At 37.6% G+C, this 24015-nt stretch overlaps 1 protein-coding gene across 2 annotated transcripts in view; it reads left to right on the top strand.

Annotated features, from left to right (window-relative positions):
- Positions 1 to 21309, top strand: part of RRM1 (ribonucleotide reductase M1) — a 48328-nt gene extending 27019 nt beyond the window's left edge. For both annotated transcript variants that reach the window (XM_011993724.1, XM_011993725.1), the window contains 12 exons: positions 1966 to 2107; positions 3506 to 3589; positions 5228 to 5389; positions 5762 to 5841; positions 6826 to 7027; positions 10344 to 10493; positions 10695 to 10916; positions 12760 to 12836; positions 16011 to 16146; positions 17295 to 17390; positions 18813 to 19001; positions 20625 to 21309. In XM_011993724.1, coding sequence (XP_011849114.1) covers positions 1966 to 2107; positions 3506 to 3589; positions 5228 to 5389; positions 5762 to 5841; positions 6826 to 7027; positions 10344 to 10493; positions 10695 to 10916; positions 12760 to 12836; positions 16011 to 16146; positions 17295 to 17390; positions 18813 to 19001; positions 20625 to 20813 — 1729 coding nt within the window. In that variant the 3' untranslated portion in view covers positions 20814 to 21309. The remainder of the gene's footprint in view (positions 1 to 1965; positions 2108 to 3505; positions 3590 to 5227; positions 5390 to 5761; positions 5842 to 6825; positions 7028 to 10343; positions 10494 to 10694; positions 10917 to 12759; positions 12837 to 16010; positions 16147 to 17294; positions 17391 to 18812; positions 19002 to 20624) is intronic.
- The last annotated feature ends 2706 nt before the right edge of the window (positions 21310 to 24015 follow it).

Raw genomic sequence — 24015 nt, forward strand, 5'->3', positions numbered from 1 at the left:
CAGAAAGCCAAATAGAAACATGGGCAAGGGCTATAAACAAATAATGCATGGAAGAAGAAACTTGATTGGCTAATAAACATCTGAGATGTTACACTGTGCAATAGGAAAATGAAAATTATGTGTGTGTGTGTGTATATATATATATATATTTTTTTTTGATAAAAATGAAAAGGCTGACAATTCCAAGTATTGACAAGAATGTGGAGCACAAGGAAATCTCATACATTGCTAGAAATAGATTTGTCCATCCACTTTGGAGAATCTTTAGTAAAGTGAAACATGTATATATCTTTTGACCCAGCAGTTCGTCTCCTAGGTTTATATTCTACAGAAATCCTTAGAGATAAACACAAGGGGATGTGTTCAAGAATTTTTATAGCAGCATTGTTTGGAATTGCAGATGAATTGGAAATAATCCAGATGTTCATCAACAGGCGCATGGGACAAATGTATTGGTATATTTATACAATAGAATACCTTATGGCAATGAAAATAAAGTTTGTTTACATGTATCAAAAGGATTAATTTCTGTAAAACAATGTTGAATTAAAACAAGTTGCGGAATGATAAATAGATATGCAACCAGAAAAATTCTAAGTGTAGAACATGTAAAAATGTCATAATAGAAATTCTTAAAAATGTTAGAGGATTGCAGTGAGGCTATATTTGTGGTGTCTAATTTTTTGAGGTAGATGGCAAGTACAGGGTATTTGTTACATCATTCTCTATATTTTTCTGAATGTCTGAATATTAAACACCTAGTCAATAGATAGAATCCATTTGCATGATTGAATATTCAGGAAAGTGAAGAGATTATTGATAGGGTAAGGTTCCTAAGGTGGGGAGTAGGATGAGATCCAAAGTGGAGGTAAAGGGGTTGTCTTTAAGAAGACTGTAAAGGAGCTATAATTTTGGTAGACATATCAAAGAATTGGTTGACCATTGGATAGATTATTTTCATAAATGTTTATTTTTTTTGGCTTACTAACAACCTGAAAAGACTGTGACGCATGTTTATGAATATGCATGAGAAAATGTGAAAATGGCACGTTTGCAGTCTGGTGAAAATGTAAGCTAATATTATAGACTTATCTATAAGACTTCCTCCTAGGCTTATTTACTTACTATCTAGAGGAGGCAGCAAGATGATTTTAAAATGGTATTTCGATATGTTTTATTGTGTCATGTACAGTAAAGTGGGTTTTCTTCTTGGAAAAATACTTAGGTGTGGGGAAAAGAAAGAGATCAGCCTGTTACTGTGTCTATATAGAAAGAAGTAGACCTAAGAGACTCCATTTTTTTCTGTATTTGAGATGCTGTTAATCTGTGACCCTACCCCCAACCTTGTCCTTGCAAGAGACATGTGCTGTGGTAACTCAAGATTTAATGGATTTTGGGCGTGCAGGGTGTGTCTTTGTTCCTAGAAAAGCTAGTTATTGTCCAAGGTTTATCCCCATGTGATAGGATGAAACAATGCTGCTAAAAGGTTTATCTCAAGGCACAGGATTTTCCTTTAAACTTATTCATGTCGCAGAGATCCTTGTTCTTATGTCTTACTGCTGATCCTTGTTCTTATGTCTTACTGCTGATTTCCTCCCTAAAAACGATCCTGTTGTCCTGCCATTCCCTTATCTTTAAGATGGTAAAGATAATTATCTATAAATACTAAGGGAACTCAGAGACCGGTGCCGGCGTGGGTCCTCTGTAAGCTGAGCGCTGGTCCCCTGGGCCCCCGCTTTTCTTTCTCTATACTTTGTCTCTGTGTCTTATTTCTTTTCTCGAGTCTCTCGTTCCACCTAACGAGAAACACCCACAAGTGTGGAGGGGCAGGCCACCCCTTCACTTAGGAACTTTCTAAACTTCAACCGTTTTTTTTTTTTTGCCTTAGTGTCTTCGTGTTGAGTAATCATTTTTGTGACTCTGCTTCATTTCCCTGCTCTAAGTTGAGACTTTTTTTCCCCGTAGCTGTTTTCTTCTGAGTATGAAAGATGACAGCATTGAAGGCATTTATGATACTCTAAAGCAGTGTGCATTGATTTCTAAGTCTGCTGGAGGAATTGGTGTTGCTGTGAGTTGTATTCGGGCTACTGGCAGCTACATTGCTGGGGTAAGTTTCTGCCATTTGGCTTTTAAAAGCGGATTCAAGTCTAAAAGCAACCAGATTTATGGTTGAGAGGGCATATGCTATTTTTTTGGGAGTCCTGAGTCTCTGTTAGTTACTAAATGCCCATGTGACTTGGAGTGAGTCATTTCACTTCTGGCTTCATTTTTATCTATGTTATTAGACGTTTAGATTTGACTAGATAATTTCTAGAATCCTTTTTAGCTCAGGTTTTAGAATTCTGGCTTATTTTAGCAGTAATAAGAGCAGTTATCATTTATTGATTGCTTACTGTATGTTAAGTCTGTTATAAATGTTTTACGTGAAGTACTCATTTGACACTTACTACAACCCTATGAGGTAGCTGTGATTATAGACTCATGCCAGGAATTTTATTCCTTAAAATAACCTTGTGAATAAAGGTGCCATTGTCTAATTTTACAAGTGAGGAAATTGAGACTTAGAAAGTTGCTACTTTCTGAGATCAATCACTTAATATGTGGTAGAGCCAGGATACAAGATTTATGCATTGACACTTTATGATGTAAACTTCAGCCCTTTGTTAGTTTACTATTCATTGGGAGTAAAGATAATGGTTTTGACTTAGACCTGGATTTAAATCCTAGCTCCACTACTTAACTAGTAATATGGCCTGGAGTTAGTTATTTTATGTCTGAGTTTGTTTCCTTTTCTGTAAGATGAAGAAAATATCTAACCCTGTAGAATAAAGTTCCAGAAGGAAATTATTCCATTATGTTGTGTTTTGGAGGTACTGTGATATATACAGCACTTTACACAATGGTAGAGTGAGCCATTGCTCACTTATCTTTCTAGACTGTTTAAAGGCTTGTGTTGGGATCAGAAGGGTTATTTAAAGAATTTGATGAAGTGTCTTCTAGTCATAGGAGTCTCTATTTTCTTAACATCATTCTAGAGTCCACTTATTGCTGAGAATCTCCTTTTACCTTATTTATTGCCCTGATATAGCTACTGCATGTAATTCTTATTATAAATTGCCTTGATTTCTTTTGGGAAAAAGGCATTGTAGTAGTATTTATATTCTTTTTTACTCTACCCAAAGTGTATCTCTATATAACGACCTTTAGAAGATGTAGAGTTTAAATTTAGCTACCTTGATTTTCGATCCCTTTGACTTGTAATTGCTACATCTCATTGTAAATTAGAAATGCCATGAGGTAACTTAGTACATAATTGTAATTTATTCAGCATTTTGTTGATTTTATTTGGGCATTATTTTTCCAAAGCAGAAGCAGAGATGGAGAGCAGGTAAACTTCATAGATTGCTACCTAGAAATTAGTCATCTTTTTTGATAAAAGAATGGGGCCATTTTGTTCTTTTCTTTGCTGAGTGCCCTCTGTCTTCTATCATGTTCTCTCTTTTAGACTAACGGCAATTCCAATGGCCTTGTACCGATGCTGAGAGTATATAACAACACAGCTCGATATGTGGATCAAGGTGGGAACAAGGTATGCTCCATGACTTGAAAGTACTAGAAATCAGAACTAAAGGTGCTTTAGTCATATACACTTAAGATGGCTCATTTATGTGTGGTTTCTAATTACTTATTTTTTACTTGTAAAATCAATTTGAGGAGGTATAATTATTTTAATATGCATATACTTTAAATGTACAGTTTGATGGGTTTTGACAAATGTTACACTTGTGTAATCCCCACATTGATAAAGAGGTAGAACATTTCCATTACCCCAAAATCTTTTCTCCCTCATATACCTTTACATTCAGTCACCCCTGTCACCCCTACCCACACATACTTTATCCCTGGCTCTAGACAACCACTGATTTATTCAGCTTTCTTACATAATAGTTTATTTGCAAAGAATTTCTCAAGTTGTAACTCATATAAATATGTCATTTGAAATGGGGTTGTAACATGTGCTCTACGTTTTTCTTTGTTTTTTTTTTTTTTTGTCTCTCTCTTATCACCCAGGCTGGAGTGCAGTGGCACAACCTTGGCTCACCGTAGCCTTGACCTCGTGGACTTAAGCAATCCTTCTGCCTCAGCCCTCCCATGTAGCTCAGACCATAGGCCTGTGCCACCACACCCAGCTAATTTTTATATTTTTTGTAGAGACGGGGGTCGCACTTTCTTGCCTAGGCTGATCTCAAACTCCTAGACCCAAGCAATCTACCTGCCTTGGCCTCCCAAAGTGTTGGGATTACGGGTGTTAGCCACTGCACCTGGCCTTGGTTGTTCTTAAAACAAAAACAAAAACAAACTGGAATAACAAAACTCTCCCTAATTGGCTGGGTGTGGTGGCTCCTGCCAGTAATTCCAGCACTTTGGGAGGCTGAGGTGGGCTGATCGCTTAAGCTCATGAGTTCAAGACCACCCTGATGCAACCCCATCTCCACAAAAAATACAAAAATTAACCAGGTATGGTGTAGTTTCAGCTACTTGGGAGGCTGACGTGGGAGGATGGCTAGAGCCCGGTAGGCAGGAGGTTGCAGTGAGCCGAGATTATACCACTGTACTCCAGCCTGGACAATAGAGCTAGACCTTGTCTCAAACAAAACAGAACAAACAAACAAAAACTCTCCCTAATTCTAGAAGAAACAGTAAAGTTGAAAGAATTGGGTTGTTTACCTGGTTTTATCAATAGGATGGTTTGCAACTAGAGTCTGCCTTTTGTGACTGTAGGCACACTAATCACCTGTTAGTTTATGAATTTCTCTCTGATGGACTTTGGGGACCTTGATAAGACAGATCAACTTTTTGACCTTCAATAAGAGCACGGCTTATTTTGTAAAAGCAACTTCCTTTGGGCTTTATGTACATGTCATGTTGTGTAAAGAGAGCTGGGCTATTGCTGAAGAGGAGGCTCCATTTGTAGTTCATCATGTCACTTTAGAAAAGTTAACCTTTCTTGTTTCACATTTTGTTTATATCATTCATTCGTTTTTACTCATAGAATTGTAAAATATTACTTTTACAATTGTAAAATTGTACACTTTTATAATACTTTTATGTTATTTAATTCATTGTAGTGAAGATCAAAGGAGATACTATAAAAGTGCTTTGGGAGACATGATGTTTCTTTGTTTCATTTTTATTCTGAAGAGAATTATGATTTATTTACCACTAGCGTCCTGGGGCATTTGCTATTTACCTGGAGCCTTGGCATTTAGACATCTTTGAATTCCTTGATTTAAAGAAGAACACAGGAAAGGAAGAGCAGCGTGCCAGAGATCTTTTCTTTGCTCTTTGGATTCCGGATCTCTTCATGAAACGAGTAGAGACTAATCAGGTGAGAGATAGGTACTTGTTGGTAATGGCAACTTGATTCACATGAGCTTTCTCTTTTTTAGTCTTCTTAAGTCATGCTTAGGAAGAGCCCATCTATGTGTGATGCCACAGAAGGCATTCTGAACAAGTTAAGAGATGCTGTGCTTGTCTTATATTTCTGTTCTCTAAAGTAGATGCTTTGTGACCTAAATGCTTGAAAGGTCATGTATAAACAGGCAGACCTAGATGTTTGGGCCTGAACCTGAAAATGATTATTTCTACAGCAAATTTCCAAGAGAACTTGTAAAAGTCACCTTATGCTTGCAGTGTTTCTAATGGATTATGCTTGGCTATTTTATGTTTCTTATGAGTGATTTTGTCCTTTCCTTTATAGGACTGGTCTTTGATGTGTCCAAATGAGTGTCCTGGTCTGGATGAGGTTTGGGGAGAAGAATTTGAGAAACTATATGAAAGGTATGGGAAAAATATAAAAGAAAACAATAATGTTTTAATCATGGTTTCTCTTATTTTGGGGGTCCAAATATCAAAAGTACTTGTCAAGAATCTTTTGAAGCATCTAAGAGAAAAAGTGACTAATAATTTTGGTCATATTTGCTTCCTAACTCTTCACCAAAATTGAGTTGCGTCTTCTTCTTTCTTAAAACTTTGGAATGTATAAATAGGTTCTTGGGATTTTTAATTGATCCTTATAAAAATTAAGATGACTAGCAGGGTTATTATTTTGCTCTGTCATATAGTACTTTTGATAAGCTATGCTTTATATTGCATAAAGGAATCATGAGTGACTAGGATACATATGTCAATAGTTTATTAAAATTAAATAGGCCAGGTGCAGTGGCTCATATCTGTAATCTCAGTACTTTGGGAGGATGAGGCAGGTGGATCATTTGAGGTCAGGAGTTCAAGACCAGCCTGGCCAACATGGTGAAACCCCATCTCTAGTAAAAATACAAAAATTAGCTGGGCGTGCTGGTGCACACCTGTAGTCCCAGCTACTTGGGAGGCTGAGGTAGGAGAATCGCTTGAACCTCGGAGGTGGAGGTTGCAGTGAGCTGAGATAGTACCACTGCAAGCCAGCCTGGGCGACAGAGCGAAACTCTGTCTCAAAAAAGAAAAAAAAATTAGCACAATATTAAGAGATTTGGTTTCCTTAGTTTTTACTCCTTTTTATTATGAAAGATATTATTGGTTTAGTGGGATTGGGATCATTTGAAGGAGCCTAAAACAGCCTCATTTTCCTCTATGGCTTTAGCCAGAGTAAAATAAGTATCATATTCCTTTTTTGCTTTAGCAAAACTTAGAAAAAATTTAAGAGCTTTCATAACTTTATATTTTAATGTCTTCAAGTTGTCTACAATAAATATATATCGTAGACATTGTAAATAAATATACAATAAATATAGAGAATATATATTAAATAATATCTGTGCCTTTCAGTTATGAGAAACAAGGTCGTGTCCGCAAAGTTGTAAAAGCTCAGCAGCTTTGGTATGCCATCATTGAGTCTCAAACAGAAACAGGCACCCCGTATATGCTCTACAAAGATTCTTGTAATCGAAAGAGCAACCAGCAGAACCTGGGAACCATCAAATGCAGCAACCTGTGCACAGAAATAGTGGAGTACACCAGCAAAGATGAGGTAGGTGGAAAAAATTCTTCCTAGAGTACTAAGAAAAGAACCCTAGGCATTTCCTAGAGTACTAAGAGTACTTTTCTAGAGTACTAAGAAAAGAACCTTAGGAATTTGTGAATTCCTCACTTGAGGTAAGTGAAGGGAGTTTGCATAGTGGTAAGCAGAAGAATACTGTTAAAGGCAGAGAGCAAAGGAAGGAAAGGGTATGATCTGTGCCTATAAATGTTTTTTAGTCTAAGCCGTGTGGGAAAGACACAGTTTTTTCTTATACACACATCATTGTAATGACATTTACTCAAGAAAAATAGAAATATACAGTTATGTTGGTTTAGGACACACACAAAAATGTGTTAGGATGTACATTCAGTTTAAAGTACGTAAGCCTTGAGCCTGGAAAGTGGAGGCTGCAGTGGGCTGAGATTGTGCCACTGTACTCCATCCTGGGTGACAAAGTGAGACCCTGTCTCAAAACAAACAAAAAGAAAAACAAAAACCAAAAACAGCAACAAAAAAAGTATGTAAGCTTATAAAGAGAGTCCTTTCAGTGAATGGTGAGATCCAATTCTAATCTCAAAGCCTGTAAAGAGACTTCACAGAAGAATCAAGGCTAGAAATGGGACATGGATTTGATGTTTTAAAAAAAAGTTTTAGAGAGGAGCTTTCCATTTGGAAAGAGTGGTCTGTATGATATGCCAGAGACAGGGCTGGGTTTTGTTCAGTGTGGCAAGTAAGTCTGTTTTGATGGTGCAAGTAGATTAATTATTGGAATATGGAGAAATGGCTATGGCTGGGAGAAGGGAGATAGAAGGTAGAAACTGACATGTCCCAGAGATAAGAAGCCCTTGTAGGTTTCTGACAGGAAAATAGTATCAAAATGTTAAGATGAAAACGATGGTTCTTGTGTCTGGTTACAGTGTGTCTTGCTGTGAGAAGAGGTTAGAGGTTAGCCTAGGGAGATGGTTGCAGTAATAGGATGACAGGCTGCTTTGATATTGGGTGTAAACTATGGAAATGAGGAAGGAGTAGATCCTCAATTCTAGGACCTTAAAAAAAAAAGACAAATGAAAAGTCAGGAAGTAAATGGAAATTGAGTTAAATATACTGCTAAGGTAATTTATTGTGCACCAGCTATATAAAAAACACTGTGTTAAGTACTGTGAGAATATAAATAAATATGCTGTCCTCTGGAAACTTCTAATTTAGTTAGAAGAAATCGACATATATTGAAGTAACTATTATGCAAGATGGATTATATTATAGAGGCTAGACTGACATTTTAAAAATAAAAATCAGATAATGTCATTTGTCTGCACAAAACTACTCTTTGGCTTGCTAACCTACGCAGAATTCCTTTTTTTGAGGGAGTCAAGATTTCACTCTGTTGCCCAGGCTGGAGTGTGGCTCATTGCAACGTCAACAGAATTCTTTCTTTTTGTAAATTGAGCTATAATTCATTCTTTTTAAAATGTACAATTCATGTTGTTTTGTGTGTGTGCGTGTGTGTGTGTGTGTGTTTATTTTTTGGGTGTATCTGCAAGTCTGTGCAACCATTACCACTATCTAATTGTAGTTTTTTTTTTTTTTTGAGACAGTCTCTGTCACCAGGCTGGAGTGTAGTGGCTCGATCTCGGCTCACTGCAATTTCCACCTCCTGGGTTCAAGCAATTCTCCTGTCTCAGCCTCCCAAGTAGCTGGGACTACAGGCGCGCGCCACTACGCCCAGCTAATTTTTGTATTTTTAGTAGGGACGAGGTTTCACCGTGTTGGCCAGGATGGTCTCAATCTCTTGACTTCGTGATCCACCCCCCTCGGCCTCCCAAAGTGTTGGGATTACAGGCATGAGCCACCGTGACCAGCCTGTAGTACATTTTTATCACTCTAGATAATGAAACACTTTACCCATTAGCAGTCACTCCCTGTTCCCTTCTTCCCTCAGCCCTTGACAACCACTAATATATTTTCTGTCTCTAGATTTGTGGACATTCCATAGGAATGGAATCATATAGTATGTGGCCTTTTGTGTCAGGCTTCTTTCGCTGAACATATTCTTTTATTCGTGTTGTAGCATGTATCAGTACTTCATTCCTTTCCATCCAGAGTTCTTAGAATGCCCTACAAGGTCCTACACAACTGGATAACCCACCTCATCTGCGGTTACTTTCTCCTTTGTTCACTCTGCTCCAACCTTATTGATTTTTTTGCTTTTTCTCAAACATGTCAAGCGTGCGCCTGCCTCAGAATTTTTGCTCTTTCTTCCCTCTTGGATGTTAAAATGCACCCCCTCTTCCCATAGCCACATGGTTTGCTTTCTAACCTGTTCAGTTCTTTGTTCATATACAACGTTTTCAGTGAGGTCTTTCTTAACAACTGTTTAAAAATTACACCCCCTTCATCTTTATCCCAAGTACTCTCTGTCTTCTTTTCCTGCCTATTTTTCTCCCTGGTATTTATTAGACTTTTGTGATTCAAGCTGTATTTTAAAAATGGGTATTTGGCAACATGTGTAGAATGGAGTAGATGTGAAGGGCATCAAGAGTTCAATTGGGAAACTTTCAGTAGTCCAGGTGAGAGAAGTTAAGACTTTGGCTTGGGATAGTCATAACCAAAATGGAAAAGAAAGTGTATTCATTCAGCATTATCAAGACTTACTGTGTGCCAGATGTGTTGCTAGTGCTAAAGATATAAATAAAATGATCCTTGTGTGAAGCTCACTGCCTAGTGTAGTGGAGGAACACTACAGTAGTGTAGTGGAAGAGCTTTTTCAGAAATCACAAATTGGAATCCTTTGTTGCTAAGGACTTATCAGAATATCAGTGAAGGTGAGGTGGACATGTGTGTTTTGAAGAACTTTCTGCAGTGATGGAATTGTTTTGTATCTGATGGCTATTAAGCACTTGAAATATGACTAGTGCAACTGAGAAACTCAAATTTTATTTCATTTTAAATAGATACATGTAGCCAGTGGCTACCATATTGTAGGGGCACTTATCTACTGAATAATGAGATAGGTATATGTAAAAAGCTAATTATAACATAGTGTGACATATGTCTGGTAATAGAGCTGTGTACTGTGGAACACAGGATTCTCTCTCTATCTTATTTTGCTGATGCATGTTATCACTAACACATATGACTAGGTATTGAAGAAATAGAATCAGTGGGATTTAGAAATGGACTAATGAATGATGAAGAGGGAGAAGTCAAATATAAAAATTTAACATTTTATTGTCTTGAGAGTATTAGAGGCTCACATGGTGGTGTAGTTGGCATAGGAAGTAGAAATAAAAATTGTGTGATTCTTGACCTGTTTTTTGCATTCCAGGTTGCTGTTTGTAATTTGGCTTCCCTGGCCCTGAATATGTATGTCACATCAGAACACACATATGACTTTAAGAAGTTGGCTGAAGTCACTAAAGTCGTTGTCCGAAACTTGAATAAAATTATTGATATAAACTACTATCCTGTACCAGAGGTATGAATATATTTCTCTGCTTATTGGTAATTATTGAAATCCAAATTGAAAGGAATCAATCATGATCTTCAAGTCATTATTTAAATGGTTGTCAGTAAAGTGGTTTGAGAAAAAGAGGTAGTCTGTCTCATTTAGTACAGAATGTTGATTTTCCTGTTCAGTAATATTTTCTCCTTTTCTTTAAAATCTGTTGACACAAAGGCATGCCTATCAAATAAACGTCATCGTCCCATTGGAATTGGGGTACAAGGTCTGGCAGATGCTTTTATCCTGATGAGATACCCTTTTGAGAGTGCAGAAGCCCAATTACTAAATAAGCAGATCTTTGAAACTATTTATTATGGCGCCCTGGAAGCCAGCTGTGACCTTGCCAAGGAGCAGGGCCCATACGAAACCTATGAGGGCTCTCCAGTTAGCAAAGGAGTAAGTATATGGATGAAATTGTTTTTGCCTGTGAGTACCTGTAGTGGGCTGAATGGTGACCCCACAAAAGGATATGTCCACCTCCTAATTCCTAGAACCTGTGAATTTCATTTTATTTGGTTCAAAAAAGGGTTTTTGCAGATGTAATGAAGAACCTTGAGATAAGGAGATTTACCTGGATTATCCAGGTGGGCCCTAAATCTAATGACAGTTGTCCTGCAAGAGACACAGAAGGGGAAGCAACATGACTATGGAGGCAGAAATTGGCGTGTTACAACCACAAGCCTTGGAATGCTGATAGCCACTAGAAGTTATAAGAGGCAAGGAACAGAATCTCTTCTAGTGCCTCTGGAGGGAGTGTGGCCCTCCCAACATGTTGATTTTGGGCTTCTGGTCTTCAGAACTATGAGAGAATACATTTTTGTTATTTTAAGTTATCAAGTTTTTAGTAATTTGTTGCACCAGCCATAGGAAACTTCAGTACCTTTGTCCTCTGGAGTAAAAAGGATACTCTGTTTTAATCTCTTATTAAGAACTAGTCATTGCTAAAATAATATAAGAGGGATGCTGCCAGTGTTTATTTTCTGTGGATTAAAACATGCATTCGTTATTTCACAGTTTCCAGACGTCAGGAGTCCAGACTTAGCTTAGCTGGGCCTTCTTTTCTGGGTCTGTGTTCAAGATGTTGGTAAGGGCTCTGGTCTCATCTGAGACACAGAGTTCTCTTCCAAGCTCACCTCGTTGTTGGCAAAATATATTTCAAGGATTCATGGCATCTTGCTTCTTTAAGGCCAGTGGGAGAGACCATCTCTCATTTCAAAAGGGGCATACTCTAGTCTCTTTTGAGTGTTTCGCCTAATAAATCAGGTTCACATAGGATAATCTCCCCGCCACCCCTCCACCACCTCCCCGCTTTTTTTTTTTTGAGACAGAGTTTCACTTTGTTACCCAGGATGGAGTGCGTGCTGTGATCTCAGATCACTGCAACCTCTGCTTCCCAGGTTGAAGCGATTCTGCTGTCTCAAGTCTCCCGAGTAGCTGGGATTACAGGCGTATGGCACCACGCCTGGCTAATTTTTGTATTTTTAGTAGAGACGGTGTTTTGCCATGTTGGCCAGGCTGGTCTTGAACTCTTGACCTCAAGTGATCTACCTGCCTTGGCCTCCCAGAATGCTGGGATTACAGGTATGAGTCACTGCTCCTGGCATAATCTTCCTTTTATTTAACTCAGAATCAGCTGATTTGCAACCTTAATTACATCTGCAGAAACCTTTCACCTTTGCCATAATCACTGGAGTGACATCCATCCTATTCTCAAGTCATGTCCATACTCAAGTGGAGATTATAAATAGCCTGTGCACCAAGGTGTGGGAATCTGAGGAGCTGTGTTAGAATTCTGCCTTCACTGCCTTTATTATCAATACTATGATTCTTTTCTATATAAAATGTTAATTTTATTTCTGACATTCCTGCTGGTATTAGAGGAAAATAGGTGTTTTTAGCTAAGTAAACAGATCAAGGGACAGATGAAGGCACTGAAGAAAAACAAGGTTAAAGTAACATTTTTACTGTAAAAAAACAGAATGTATCAGCCACATGCTTTTATGAATTTTAGGGTTTTCTGGTTTGTAGATATGATGTGGGATAATCAGTTTTCGTAGCCTGCTTCTGATCAATATGACTACATGGAATTTTGTACAGGAAAATCTCTGGAGCTTGTATTCCTCATAGAGGTCGATTAGAAGACAGCATTTGTTGGGATGTGGTGACATGGCAGCTAGTCTTTTTTTTTTTTCATAGTTTTAACTTGCTGTAGAATAAATTTGGGTTGTGTATTCCTTAGATTCTTCAGTATGATATGTGGAATGTTACTCCTACAGACCTATGGGACTGGAACCTTCTCAAGGAGAACATTGCAAAGTAAGTGAAGAGATGTAAAGTAGCTTTGAAGGCAGAAGGGTTTAGGTTCACCTTCTGGATCTTCAGAAGTTAGATATGTCATTTTAACTTCTTAAACTCATTTATTACAAATGGGGCTAAAATGGCCTATCTCACAAAACTATTTGGGAAAAAACTTTGTAAGATAATCTATATATAGCAACCTGCAAGTTGCTTGGCACAATGAAAGCATTTCAGTACATGGTAGGAATTGCTATTATTAGTTGATCTTATTTTAGGAACTTAACACACCTAGATTAGGTAATTTTCTTTCTCATTAAGGCTTTTTTCCAACTATGCTTTTTTTTTTTTTTTAAATGTTTTTGATTCTTATTTATTTCCCAATTTAGTTACATCGGCCATATACATGGCTTTTGTTTGAATTGATTGTCATAGGAATAAGGGATTTTGTCATAGGAATAAGGGATTTTGGAAGAGTTTTTGGAGGGTAATGTGTTTTAACTATAGGAAAGAAAAGTTTTAAAATTGAGTTTTTGTAGACCTTTCAAATTAATAAGCATAATGGATTCGAAGGCAGGCAGAATGTTTTGCAGAGTGAATAACAAAGCAAATTGTTTTTGTTTTCTATCGTGATGACTTTGTCATTTATGGGTTAATGCATATGCAAAGTGATTAATATTTGGAGAATGAAGCAGTAGCTTTAAAATGCTCTTTAAAAAAAATAACTGTTTGCCTTAAAATTGTTAAATTAAAATTGTTTTCCTAGTCAAATAATACATGTTAGAAAATTTAGGAAAACATAGATTTGGAAAGAGAAAATGAAAATTATACTAATACTGCCTCCCCCAGAAACCCTGTGTGCATCTTATCATCCTTTCGGTTTTCTTCCAAGAGTACACACACACTTCCAAGAGTGTATTTACATGGGAAATTCAACTTTTAAGAAAATGGACCTGTACTATATTTATATTTATATATATATATATATTTTTTTTCCCCCCTCAAAATACTATGGCCTAGGTTTTTATTTACATGACTTTTTTTTTCTAATTTCAAAATTAGTATATGAACACAAATTTATTATTAATAAAGCTCAAATGCAGAAATAAAATCGAGAGTAAAAGCCCTTCTTCATACTTCTGCCAACCATTTGTCTCAGAAAACAAACCAAAAAAGTAACTTATTCTTTTTCTCAGAGATAAGCCTTGTTAATGGAGTGTATTTTTCTAGATCTTTTTCAGTACATTTGCGGATAGGTACACACACACGGTTTTGTCACATAAATGTGATGAAACTTGTATTCTGGGCTGGGCACCGTGGCTCACATCTGTAATCCCAGCACTTTGAGAGGCTGAGGTGGTCGGATCACTTGAGATCAGAAGTTCAAGACCAGCTTGGGCAACATGGCGAAACTTCGTCTCTACTAAAAATACAAAAATTAGCTGGGCATGGTGGCGCGTGCCTGTAATCCCAGCTACTCGGGAGGCTGAGGCATGAGAATCACTTGAACCTAGGAGGTGGAGATTACAGGGAGCCGACATTGTGCACTGTAGTCCAGCCTAGGTGACTGAGACTCTGTCTCAAAAAAAAAGACTTGATGTATTTTGAGACTTGTTATTTAGTGATTTATTTTGGAGCTCTTTCTCTTTTAGTACATGTAGATCTACCTAATGTTTTTAATTATTACAGACAATTCCATAGTTTGAATATATCATATATGTATGACTTTTCACAACAGTTTCCTGTCTGTAGACAGATAGTGTTGCTATTTTACAGATGAGGCAGTAAAGACATGAAGATAGTTGGTGGTTTGCTTGATACCTCACTACAAAGTGACAGAGTAAGGTGGAGAAACACCCCCCAAAAAAAGTAAATGAAAAGATAATAAAAACTAAAAAGTAGAGAACCCAGTTGTATTAGTCAGTTCTCACACTGTTATAAAGAACTGCCTGAGACTGGGTAATTTATAAAGGAAAGAGGTTTAATTGACTCACAGTTCTGCAGGGTTGGGGAGGCCTCAGGAAACTTACAATCATAGCAGAAGGGAAGGCAAACAGGTCCTTCTTTAATATGGCGGCAAGTGAAGTACTGAATAAAGGGAGAAAAGCCCCCTATAAAACCAGATCTTGTGAGAACTCACTATCATGAGAACAGCATGAGGGTAACCTCCTCCGTGATTAAATTACCTCCCACCAGGTCCCTCCCATAACACGTGGGGATTATGGGAACTACAATTCAAGATGAGATTTGGGTGGGGACACAGCCAAACTATATCCAGTTGTACAGACTCCATCAGGATATGAGGCTGTATGCTAAGCGTCTTATGAATCCATAGGTATAGAATGTAGGAAATACAGGCTCTTTGTGTTTTAAAAACTTGAGACTAAGAAGACAAGTAGTTAAGGTGTATGGAAAGGTACAAGTCAGAGAAAATGTTTGCAGAGCAGATATTTGTATTTGACATTTGTATTTGTGCCTTCCTGATCAGGAAAGATGTTTTAAAATTGGTATCAGTTAGGCTGAGCTTTGAAGGTGAGCTAGGGGCAGTTGGGAGATTTCTCAGTGTGTCAGATAGTATATTCTCTCTTAAGTACTCTTGGGCATTGATTTGTCAAAAGATGTTAACCTTCTTCCAGGAACTTATAATTGAAGAATATACTTTGAGCATAATTTCTTCCTGTTTACAGGATAATGGAGAATTACGGTGATATTTGTCTGATTCTGACCACTTTCTCATTATTATTTTTCCAGAAGGGGCCTAGCACAGTGATATTATAGGCACTTAGAAAAGAATGAGGGTTGGATGAGCATACCCTAATACAGGTGGGGAGCACTTCAACAGCACTTTGAATGTTTCCCTAGGCAAGATAGTGTATCAAGTGTTATGATTCCTGAGTGCCACAGTCCAAGTGGCATAAATCATGGCATGATAAGGATTGCCAACAATAAAAATTATACTAATTCAGTTTAGGAATCAGACATTTAAGAGGAGAGGGAGCTATAATAGCACCCATACTGTGGAATTGCCTGCCTGTAGTAGTTTAATTTGAAAGTCAACATGTGAGTTCAATGCATGTATGATGTTACATTTACATTTACTACATTTATCTATATTTACTACAGTGACTTAAAGTAACTACTTTCCTGGCAGATTGTAGCTTTGGGACTAGTAGCTGATAATCTCCTTTTCTGTAGGTATGGTATAAGAAACAGTTTACTTATTGCCCCGATGCCTACAGCTTCCACTGCTCAGATCCTGGGGAATAATGAGTCCATTGAACCTTACACCAGCAACATCTATACTCGCAGAGTCTTGTCAGGAGAATTTCAGGTGAGCAGTTCACAACCAGCCCTACAGGGAGACTTTTTGAAAGCCTGATGTTGGGAGTAAATGCTCACTCGTGTTTAATTTGCCCATTTTCTTAGTTTGGGTGCAAAGCTTTGATAAAGAGAGTCATCTTCATCTCCAATATTATTATTTGTTATTAATATTTCAGCACAATAGGCATTTAATAAATAATCTGTTGAAAAAATGAATTACTGAGGGTCAAGTATGAAAGTAAATTGTTGATAGTAGAGTTAACATAATGTTTAATCATTATATAATCATAGTGATGTATTCTATAACTTCCCCCAGATGCTTAAGTTAGGATACTCAAAATATGTAAAGAAGTATCATTTAAGGCAGTGGTTTTCAGACTTGGTTACCAATTAGAATTTATGGTGGGTGAGACCAGTGGTTTTTTGTTTCTTTGTTTTTAAGGTTCCCAGGTAATTCTTATGTGTAGCTAGGATTTGAGAACCTCAATTTAAAAGACTATTTGTGAATTTCCAGATATCTTGAAATAAAGTTCTGTAAAGTTTGAGAAGGATACGTTTCTAATTTTTTTAACCTAAGTATTTATAGATTTACCCATCTTAGACGCTATTCTTTTCACTTTTCAAATGCTGTATGTTTCTTTTTTAACTAAAATATTTTTTCGGCTTTATTAAGGTATAATTGACAATAAAAATTGTGTATAAATCCAAGGTATACAGTATAATGATTTGATATGTGTATATATTATATAATGATTACCACACCACAATGTTTTTGTTGTTGTTGATGTTGTTTTTGAGAAAGTGTCTCACTTTGTCACCCAGGCTGGAGTGCAGTGGTGTGATCTTGGCTCACTGCAACCTCTGCCTCCCGGGTTCAAGCAATTCCCATGCCTCAGCCTCCCAAGTAGCTGGGATTACAGGCGTGCTGCGCCACCATGCCTGGCTAATTATATTGTTTCTTGAATAACAGATGTCAAGATCTTAAAGGAATGTAGCTTTTGTGTGGTGGCATTGATGTCTCATTTTTATAAAAATAGAATTTACCAAGCAATCTAGCATTAAATAATTCTTAGGTGATTTTAGTTTAAGCTTCAAAGCTGTAGTCTTTTCTAAGCTGTCACTGTTATTTCTTCATATATTTTCTGCTTTTCCATTCAGATTGTAAATCCTCACTTACTGAAAGATCTTACTGAGCGGGGCCTATGGCATGAAGAGATGAAAAACCAGATTATTGCATGCAATGGCTCTATTCAGGTATAGAATGAAAATGAAATGTGCTCTGCAGGGGCTGAGTTGGACATTGTGGTACCTCCTCACTCATGCCAGACAATGGAGAAAATAACTTCATTGTGTTCATCTAGGCTTTGCTTATGTAGCTGTGTTCACCTCTTCATTGTTGTGCTAGGATTGTACACATCTTTACATAGCCCTTACCATCTTGTTTTTATGCAATAATATAAAATAGTAGTACTCAATTTTTCTGCATCTTAGAATCAATTGGGGAACTTTTAAAATTCTGAAGCTTAGGTTGCATTCTTTACCAATTAAATGTTTAGGAGCAGGAGCCAGACATCAATTTTTTTTTTTTTTTTTGAGACAAAGTCTCTGTTGCCCAGGCTGGAGTGCAGTGGTGGGATCATGGCTCACTACAACCTCTGCTTCCTGGGTTCAAATGATTCTCCTGCCTCAGCCTCCCAAGTAGCTGGGATTACAGGTGCCTGCCACCATGCCCGGCTGATTTTTATATTTTTAGTAGAGACGGGGTTTCACCATGTTGGCTAGGCTCCTGACCTCAGGTGATCCGCCTGCCTTGGCCTCCCAGAGTGCTAGGATTACATGCATGAGCCACCGTGCCTGGTCTCAGACATTAATACTTTTTAAAGATTCTTTTGGTGATTCCAAAGTACATCAAAATTTGGGGGATCATCGATAGACTGAAATTAAGAGAGTCAAGCTTAATTAAAAATCATGGTTGAGGACTGATAGTCCAAAAGACAGAGTCACAAATAGTGTAAATATTTGCAACTAAGAGTCAAGAGGCATTTATTTGCAGATAGAGGTGTCTGGCTAAATGTTGGTCTGCTTAGCAACACAGATGATGAGTCCTATAACAGTTCCATATTTGATGACAGAAATTAGCATTAGCTAGTCTGTGTGTTTTAATGAAAGTTAACCCTAGACCTAAGAAAACCTGATTTATTTGGATTCCAAAGGGAGTTTGGAATCCTAGCTTATTTAAAGGGTTTTATCTCATTGCTTACCTTGATCCCTGTGAATTACAGCCCTTGGTTTTTGTGTTTTCTGCAAAACTCAAGGGTCATTTATTGCTGCTTAGCTCTGACTTTTCCTTTCTTTAAGTGCCTCTAGAAGAATGAATGTTTGGGTCATAAACCAATTTTTAATTCTCAAAAACATATATTGGAAATCAAAAACCAACAGAAAAGGGATGCTGAAATTACTGTCACCAGATTGATATTTGGTTGGTTAGATGGGGTTTTGTTCAACTTCCTAAATAGTCTTGGTAAACTTGATAAGGATCATATCATATGATACTGAATAGTAAGGTCAGATCTGGAAGGAAGTAAAACCAGGGTCAAACCTTGTGTCACTATTCTATTAATTACACACTGCTTTCTTTAACTGGAGTAAAGTAAACATTTGGTTTTCCTTCTTTAGAGCATACCAGAAATTCCTGATGATCTGAAGCAACTTTATAAAACTGTGTGGGAAATCTCTCAGAAAACCGTTCTCAAGATGGCAGCTGAGAGAGGTGCTTTCATTGATCAAAGCCAATCTTTGAATATCCACATTGCTGAGCCTAACTATGGCAAACTCACTAGTATGCACTTCTACGGCTGGAAGCAGGTTGGTAGAGAATATCAAGGAGGACTTAATTGCCAGCTTGAGATATTTTGGCATTGGAATGATTTTATGTTCTAGCCACCCATTAAATATTATCACCTAGAAGTTCTTTAAGTTCAAATCCAGAATATTAAAACCAACCGATGGTTTTTGTACCAGATCAAGGTCTTGCCTTGGATTTTCTTGTTTCTGTTAGGTTTATTTCCTTCTTAGGTTTGAAAACTTGGAGTTACCTGTGATCCTTTCCTTCCTTTACTCTCTGTATAATTACCAAGTTATGTTGACTGTTCCTTTGTATTATTTCTTAAATATCTTCCTTCCTTTTCTGCTGCTGTTATTCTAAACTGACCTTATTCCTTCTAATATCTCTGCTCCCAGCCATTTTGTGTGCATTACCACCATTCCTCAAATAAAACTTTGCACACCTCAACCCACTGTTCGAAAACATCCATTGTTTTCTCACTTATAAAGTGAAAGCCAGATTACTTAGCCTAGTCATTGCCAGCTGTAAAGTCGGTAATTTTAGATTATGTTCTTATTCCCTGATAATGTATTGGGTATTTAAGTAGAATTATAAATTTGTTTTTTAATTTAACATCTATTGAACATCCAGTAGGTGCCAGCACTGAGGATACTGAATAGAAGATGATGATCTTTATCTTTGAAGTCTTTTAGTCTGTTGTTATACAGAGACACAGTCTAGCTCTCTAAATAGTTATAACCTAAGGCAGACATGTTGTCTTGGGCAAACTTGGAAGTCATATACATAAAAACAAAGACAAAAGAATAAAAATGTTTGACCTTTCCAAAGAGATAAGCCTGTTTTAGGGGTGAAAAGAACAGGGTATTTCTATCTGACTTGCAAAGCATTTTTGAGAGTACTCCTAGAGGAGATAGAATTCCAAGTTTAAAAAAAGTTTCATCTGGTTCATGGGAATGTGTTTTATTTTATGTCTGTCTGTCTGTAAGTATGTATGTATGTATGTATGTATTTTGAGACAGAGACTCACTCTGTTGCCCAGGCTGGCGTACAGTGGCGTGATCTCGGCTCACTGCAACCTCTGTCCTGGGTTCAAGCGATTCTCGTGTCTTAGCCTCCTGAGTAGCTGGGATCACAGGCGTGTGCTACCACGCCCGGCTAATTTTTGTATTTTTAATAGAGATGGGGTTTTGCCATATTGGCCAGGCTGGTCTCAAGCAATTCACCTGCCTCGGCCTCCCAAAGTGCTAGGATTACAGGTGTTAGTCACTGCGCCTGGCCAGGAATGCATTTTATTTTATTTTAATATTATTATTTTATTTTATTTTATATTTTTTTAGACAGAGTCTTGCTGTGTTGCCCAGGCTGGAGTACAGTGGTACAATCTTGGCTCACTGCAACCTCAGCCTCCTAAGTAGCTGAAATTTACAGGCATGCAATACCCCTCTTGGGTAATTTTTTATTTTTAGTAGAGACGGGGTTTCACCATATTGGCCAAGCTGGTCTCAAACTCCTGACCTCAAGTGATCCACCCACATTGGCCTCCCAAAGTGCTGGGATTACAGGCGTGAGCCACAGCGCCCAGCCAGGAATGTCTAGTATTCTCACAGAGTTTCTCCTAATCATTGTCTTTACTTTCCTTATAGGGTTTGAAGACTGGGATGTATTATTTAAGGACAAGACCAGCGGCTAATCCAATCCAGTTCACTCTAAATAAGGAGAAGCTAAAAGATAAGGAAAAGGTATCAAAGGAGGAAGAAGAGAAGGAGAGGAACACAGCAGCCATGGTGTGCTCTTTGGAGAATAGAGATGAATGTCTGATGTGTGGATCCTGAGGAAAGGCTTGGAAGAGACCAGCATGTCTTCAGTAGCCAAACTACTTCTTGAGCATAGATAGGTGTAGTGGATTTTGCTTGAGGTGGTAAGGCTTTGCTGGACCCTGTTGCAGGCAAAAGGAATAATTGATTTAAAGTACTGTTATGATGATAATGATTTTTTTTTTTAAACTCATATATTGGAATTTTCACCAAAATGATGCTTTTGAAAAAAAGAAAAAAAAAAAAAACAGATATATTGGGAATCACAGTAGAAGTTTTAGGAATGCAATAAGTCTTCTTGCATACAGGGAGTGATTAAGTAAAGTTTCATCACCCCTTTAGCACTGATTTTCTGATGACTTCAGTTTTGTTAAGGAGATTTAGTTTTACTGCTTTGACTGGTGGGTCTCTAGAAGCAAAACTGAGTGATAACTCTTGAGAAGTACTGATAGGACCTTTATTTGGATATGGTCCTATAGGTTATTCTGAAATAAAGCTAAACATTTCTAAGTGATTGTATGAGATTAATTTTGTCGTTTACTTTCATAAAAAAGTCAAATTTGAAAAAAAATTTTCTGTTCTTTGAGAATTCGGGGAGGAAATTATGCCTTTTTCTTTATCTTTTTCTTGTAGTGAAATATACATAACATACAATTTACCATTTTACCTATGTTTAAACATACAATTCAGTGACTTAAGCACATTCACAGTGTTATACTACCATCACCACTATTTGTTTCCCGAACTTCATCATCCCAAACAGAAACTCTGTATCCAATAAGAACCTTAACTCCTCATTTCCCTGCCCCTAAGTCCCTGGTGACTTCTATTCTACTTTCTGTCTCTATGAATATGCCTATTCTAGGTACCTCGTATAAATGGAATACATGTCTGGCTTATTTCATTTAGCATAATGTTTTCACAGTTTATAGCATGTATCCAAATTTCATTCTTTATGTATGCCACACTTTTTTTTTTTTTTTGAGACAGAGTCTTGCTCTGTCATCCAGGCTGTACGATCTTGGCTTGGCTCACTACAGCGTCTACATCCTGGGTTCAAGTGATAAGTGATTCTTGTGTCTCAGCTTCCCAAGTAGCTGGGACTATAGGTGCATGCCACCATGCCAGGATAATTTTTGTATTTTTGGTAGAGACAGGGTTTCACCATGTTGGCCAGGCTGGTCTCAGAGGATCTACTTGCCTCAGCCTCCCAAAGTGCTGGAATTACATGCATGAGTCTCCACACCTAGGCTACCACACTTTGTTAATCCACTTATCTTTTGATGGACATTTGGGTTCTTTCCTCCTTTTAAGGAATTTTGACTAATGCTGTTGTGAACACTGGCTTAAAAGTATCTATTGAGTTCCTGCTTTCAATTCGTTTGGGTATGTATACAGGGGTATACATGGGTATGTGTGGTTATGTATACAGTTGCTGGAAATTATGGTAATTCTATCTTTAACTTTTTGAGGAACTACCAAACTTTTCCATAGCAGCTACATTATTTTACATTTCCACCAGCAATACAATAGGGTACCATTTTCTCCACATCTTCACCAACACTTACTTTTTATATTTTTGTTTTTGTTTTGTTTCGTTTTTCGATACAAGGTCTTGCTCTGTTGCCCAGGCTGGAGTGCAGTGGTACCATCATAGCTCACTGCAGCCTCAATCTCCTGGGCTCAAACAATCCTCCCATCTCAGCCTCTCAAAGTCTTGGGGTTACAGGTGTGAGTCACCACACCCAGCTCATATTTTTTATAATAGCCATCTTAGTGACTTGACAATTTCATTATAATGTGTCTTGGTGTGGGTCTCTGAGTTTATCTTACTTGGGACTTACTGGGCTTACTGGATTTGTAGATTCACGTCTTTTGGTAAATTTGGGTTGTTTTTGGCCATTATTTAGATAATTTTTCTTCCCTTTTCTCTCTCCTTATAGGGACTTCCATAGTGCATCTATTGGTCGACTTCATGGTCTTCCATAGGTCTGTTAGGCGTTATTTACTTTCCTTTATTTTTTCTTTCTATTCCCAGACTTGATAATTTCAGTGTCCTATCTTCCAGTTTTCTGATTCTCTCTTCTTCCTGCCCAAATCTATTGTGCTCCTCTAGTGAATTTTTCATTTCAGTTATTCTTTTCAACTCCAGAATTTTTATTCTTCTTTGTAATTTTTGTCTCTGTTGATATTCTGATTTTGTTAATAATTGTTTTTCTGATTTCCTTTATTTATTTGTTCATCTTTTCCTTTAGCTCTTTGAGTATATTTAATACAGTTGTTTTAATGTCTTTGTTGAGGAAATCCAATGTCTTGGCTTTCTCAGGGATGGTGTCTGTCATTTTTTCTTGTTACTTTGAATGGGCCATGTTTTCTTTCTTTTATTTTGTATGCCTTGTGATTTTTGTTGTTGAAATTGACTATTATAATGAGGTAACTCCAGTAATCAGATTCTTCTACTCCAGAGCTTACTGTTTTTTGTTTCATTGCTATGTTGAAGACTGTAGTATTCCATTTGAGACATTTCCAAACTTTTTTTTTAAGACAGTGTCTCACTGTGTCACCCAGGCCAGAATGCAGTGGTGTGATCTCGGCTAACCGCATCCTCTGCCTCTGGATTCAGGCAATTCTCATGCCTTAGTCCCCTGAGTAGCTGAGATTACAGGTGTGCACCACCATGTCTGGCTATTTGTTGTGTTTTTAGTAGAAATGGGGTTTCGCTATGTTGGCCAGGCTGGTGTCGAACTCCTGGCCTCAACTGATCCACCCACCTCAGCCCCCTAAAGAGCTGGCATTACAAGTGTGAGCCACAGTGCCCAGCCCAAACTAATTTTGCAGAGACTATTCTTTATCACGTATGATCGCCAAAGTCTTTGTTCCTTTAGTGCATGTTCAGTTAATGTTTTGACAGAGATATATGTATACCTTCAAACCTTTTTGTCAAACTAATAAGATTGGCTGCTTGCTCTTAATTGCACTGGATAACTTGGAGAAAGAAAAGGATGACTTCAGGGATTTGAATTCTCAACTTAAGTACTAGACCTGAACATTTGTCTGTCTGGTTTGAAAGAAACTTTACCTTCTGTAGCTGCAGAGTTGAGATTTCTGAAACCAAACCCAGAATCTCATTTTGCAAGTGCCTGAGTTACAATGCAAATTGAATTCCCAGCCTTGCAGGGTACCTTTGCTACTAAAGTGAGGATATTGACTGGGAATGAAT

The sequence above is a fragment of the Mandrillus leucophaeus genome, unplaced genomic scaffold (assembly GCF_000951045.1).
Source record: "Mandrillus leucophaeus isolate KB7577 unplaced genomic scaffold, Mleu.le_1.0 Scaffold432, whole genome shotgun sequence".
Taxonomy (NCBI): domain Eukaryota; kingdom Metazoa; phylum Chordata; class Mammalia; order Primates; family Cercopithecidae; genus Mandrillus; species Mandrillus leucophaeus.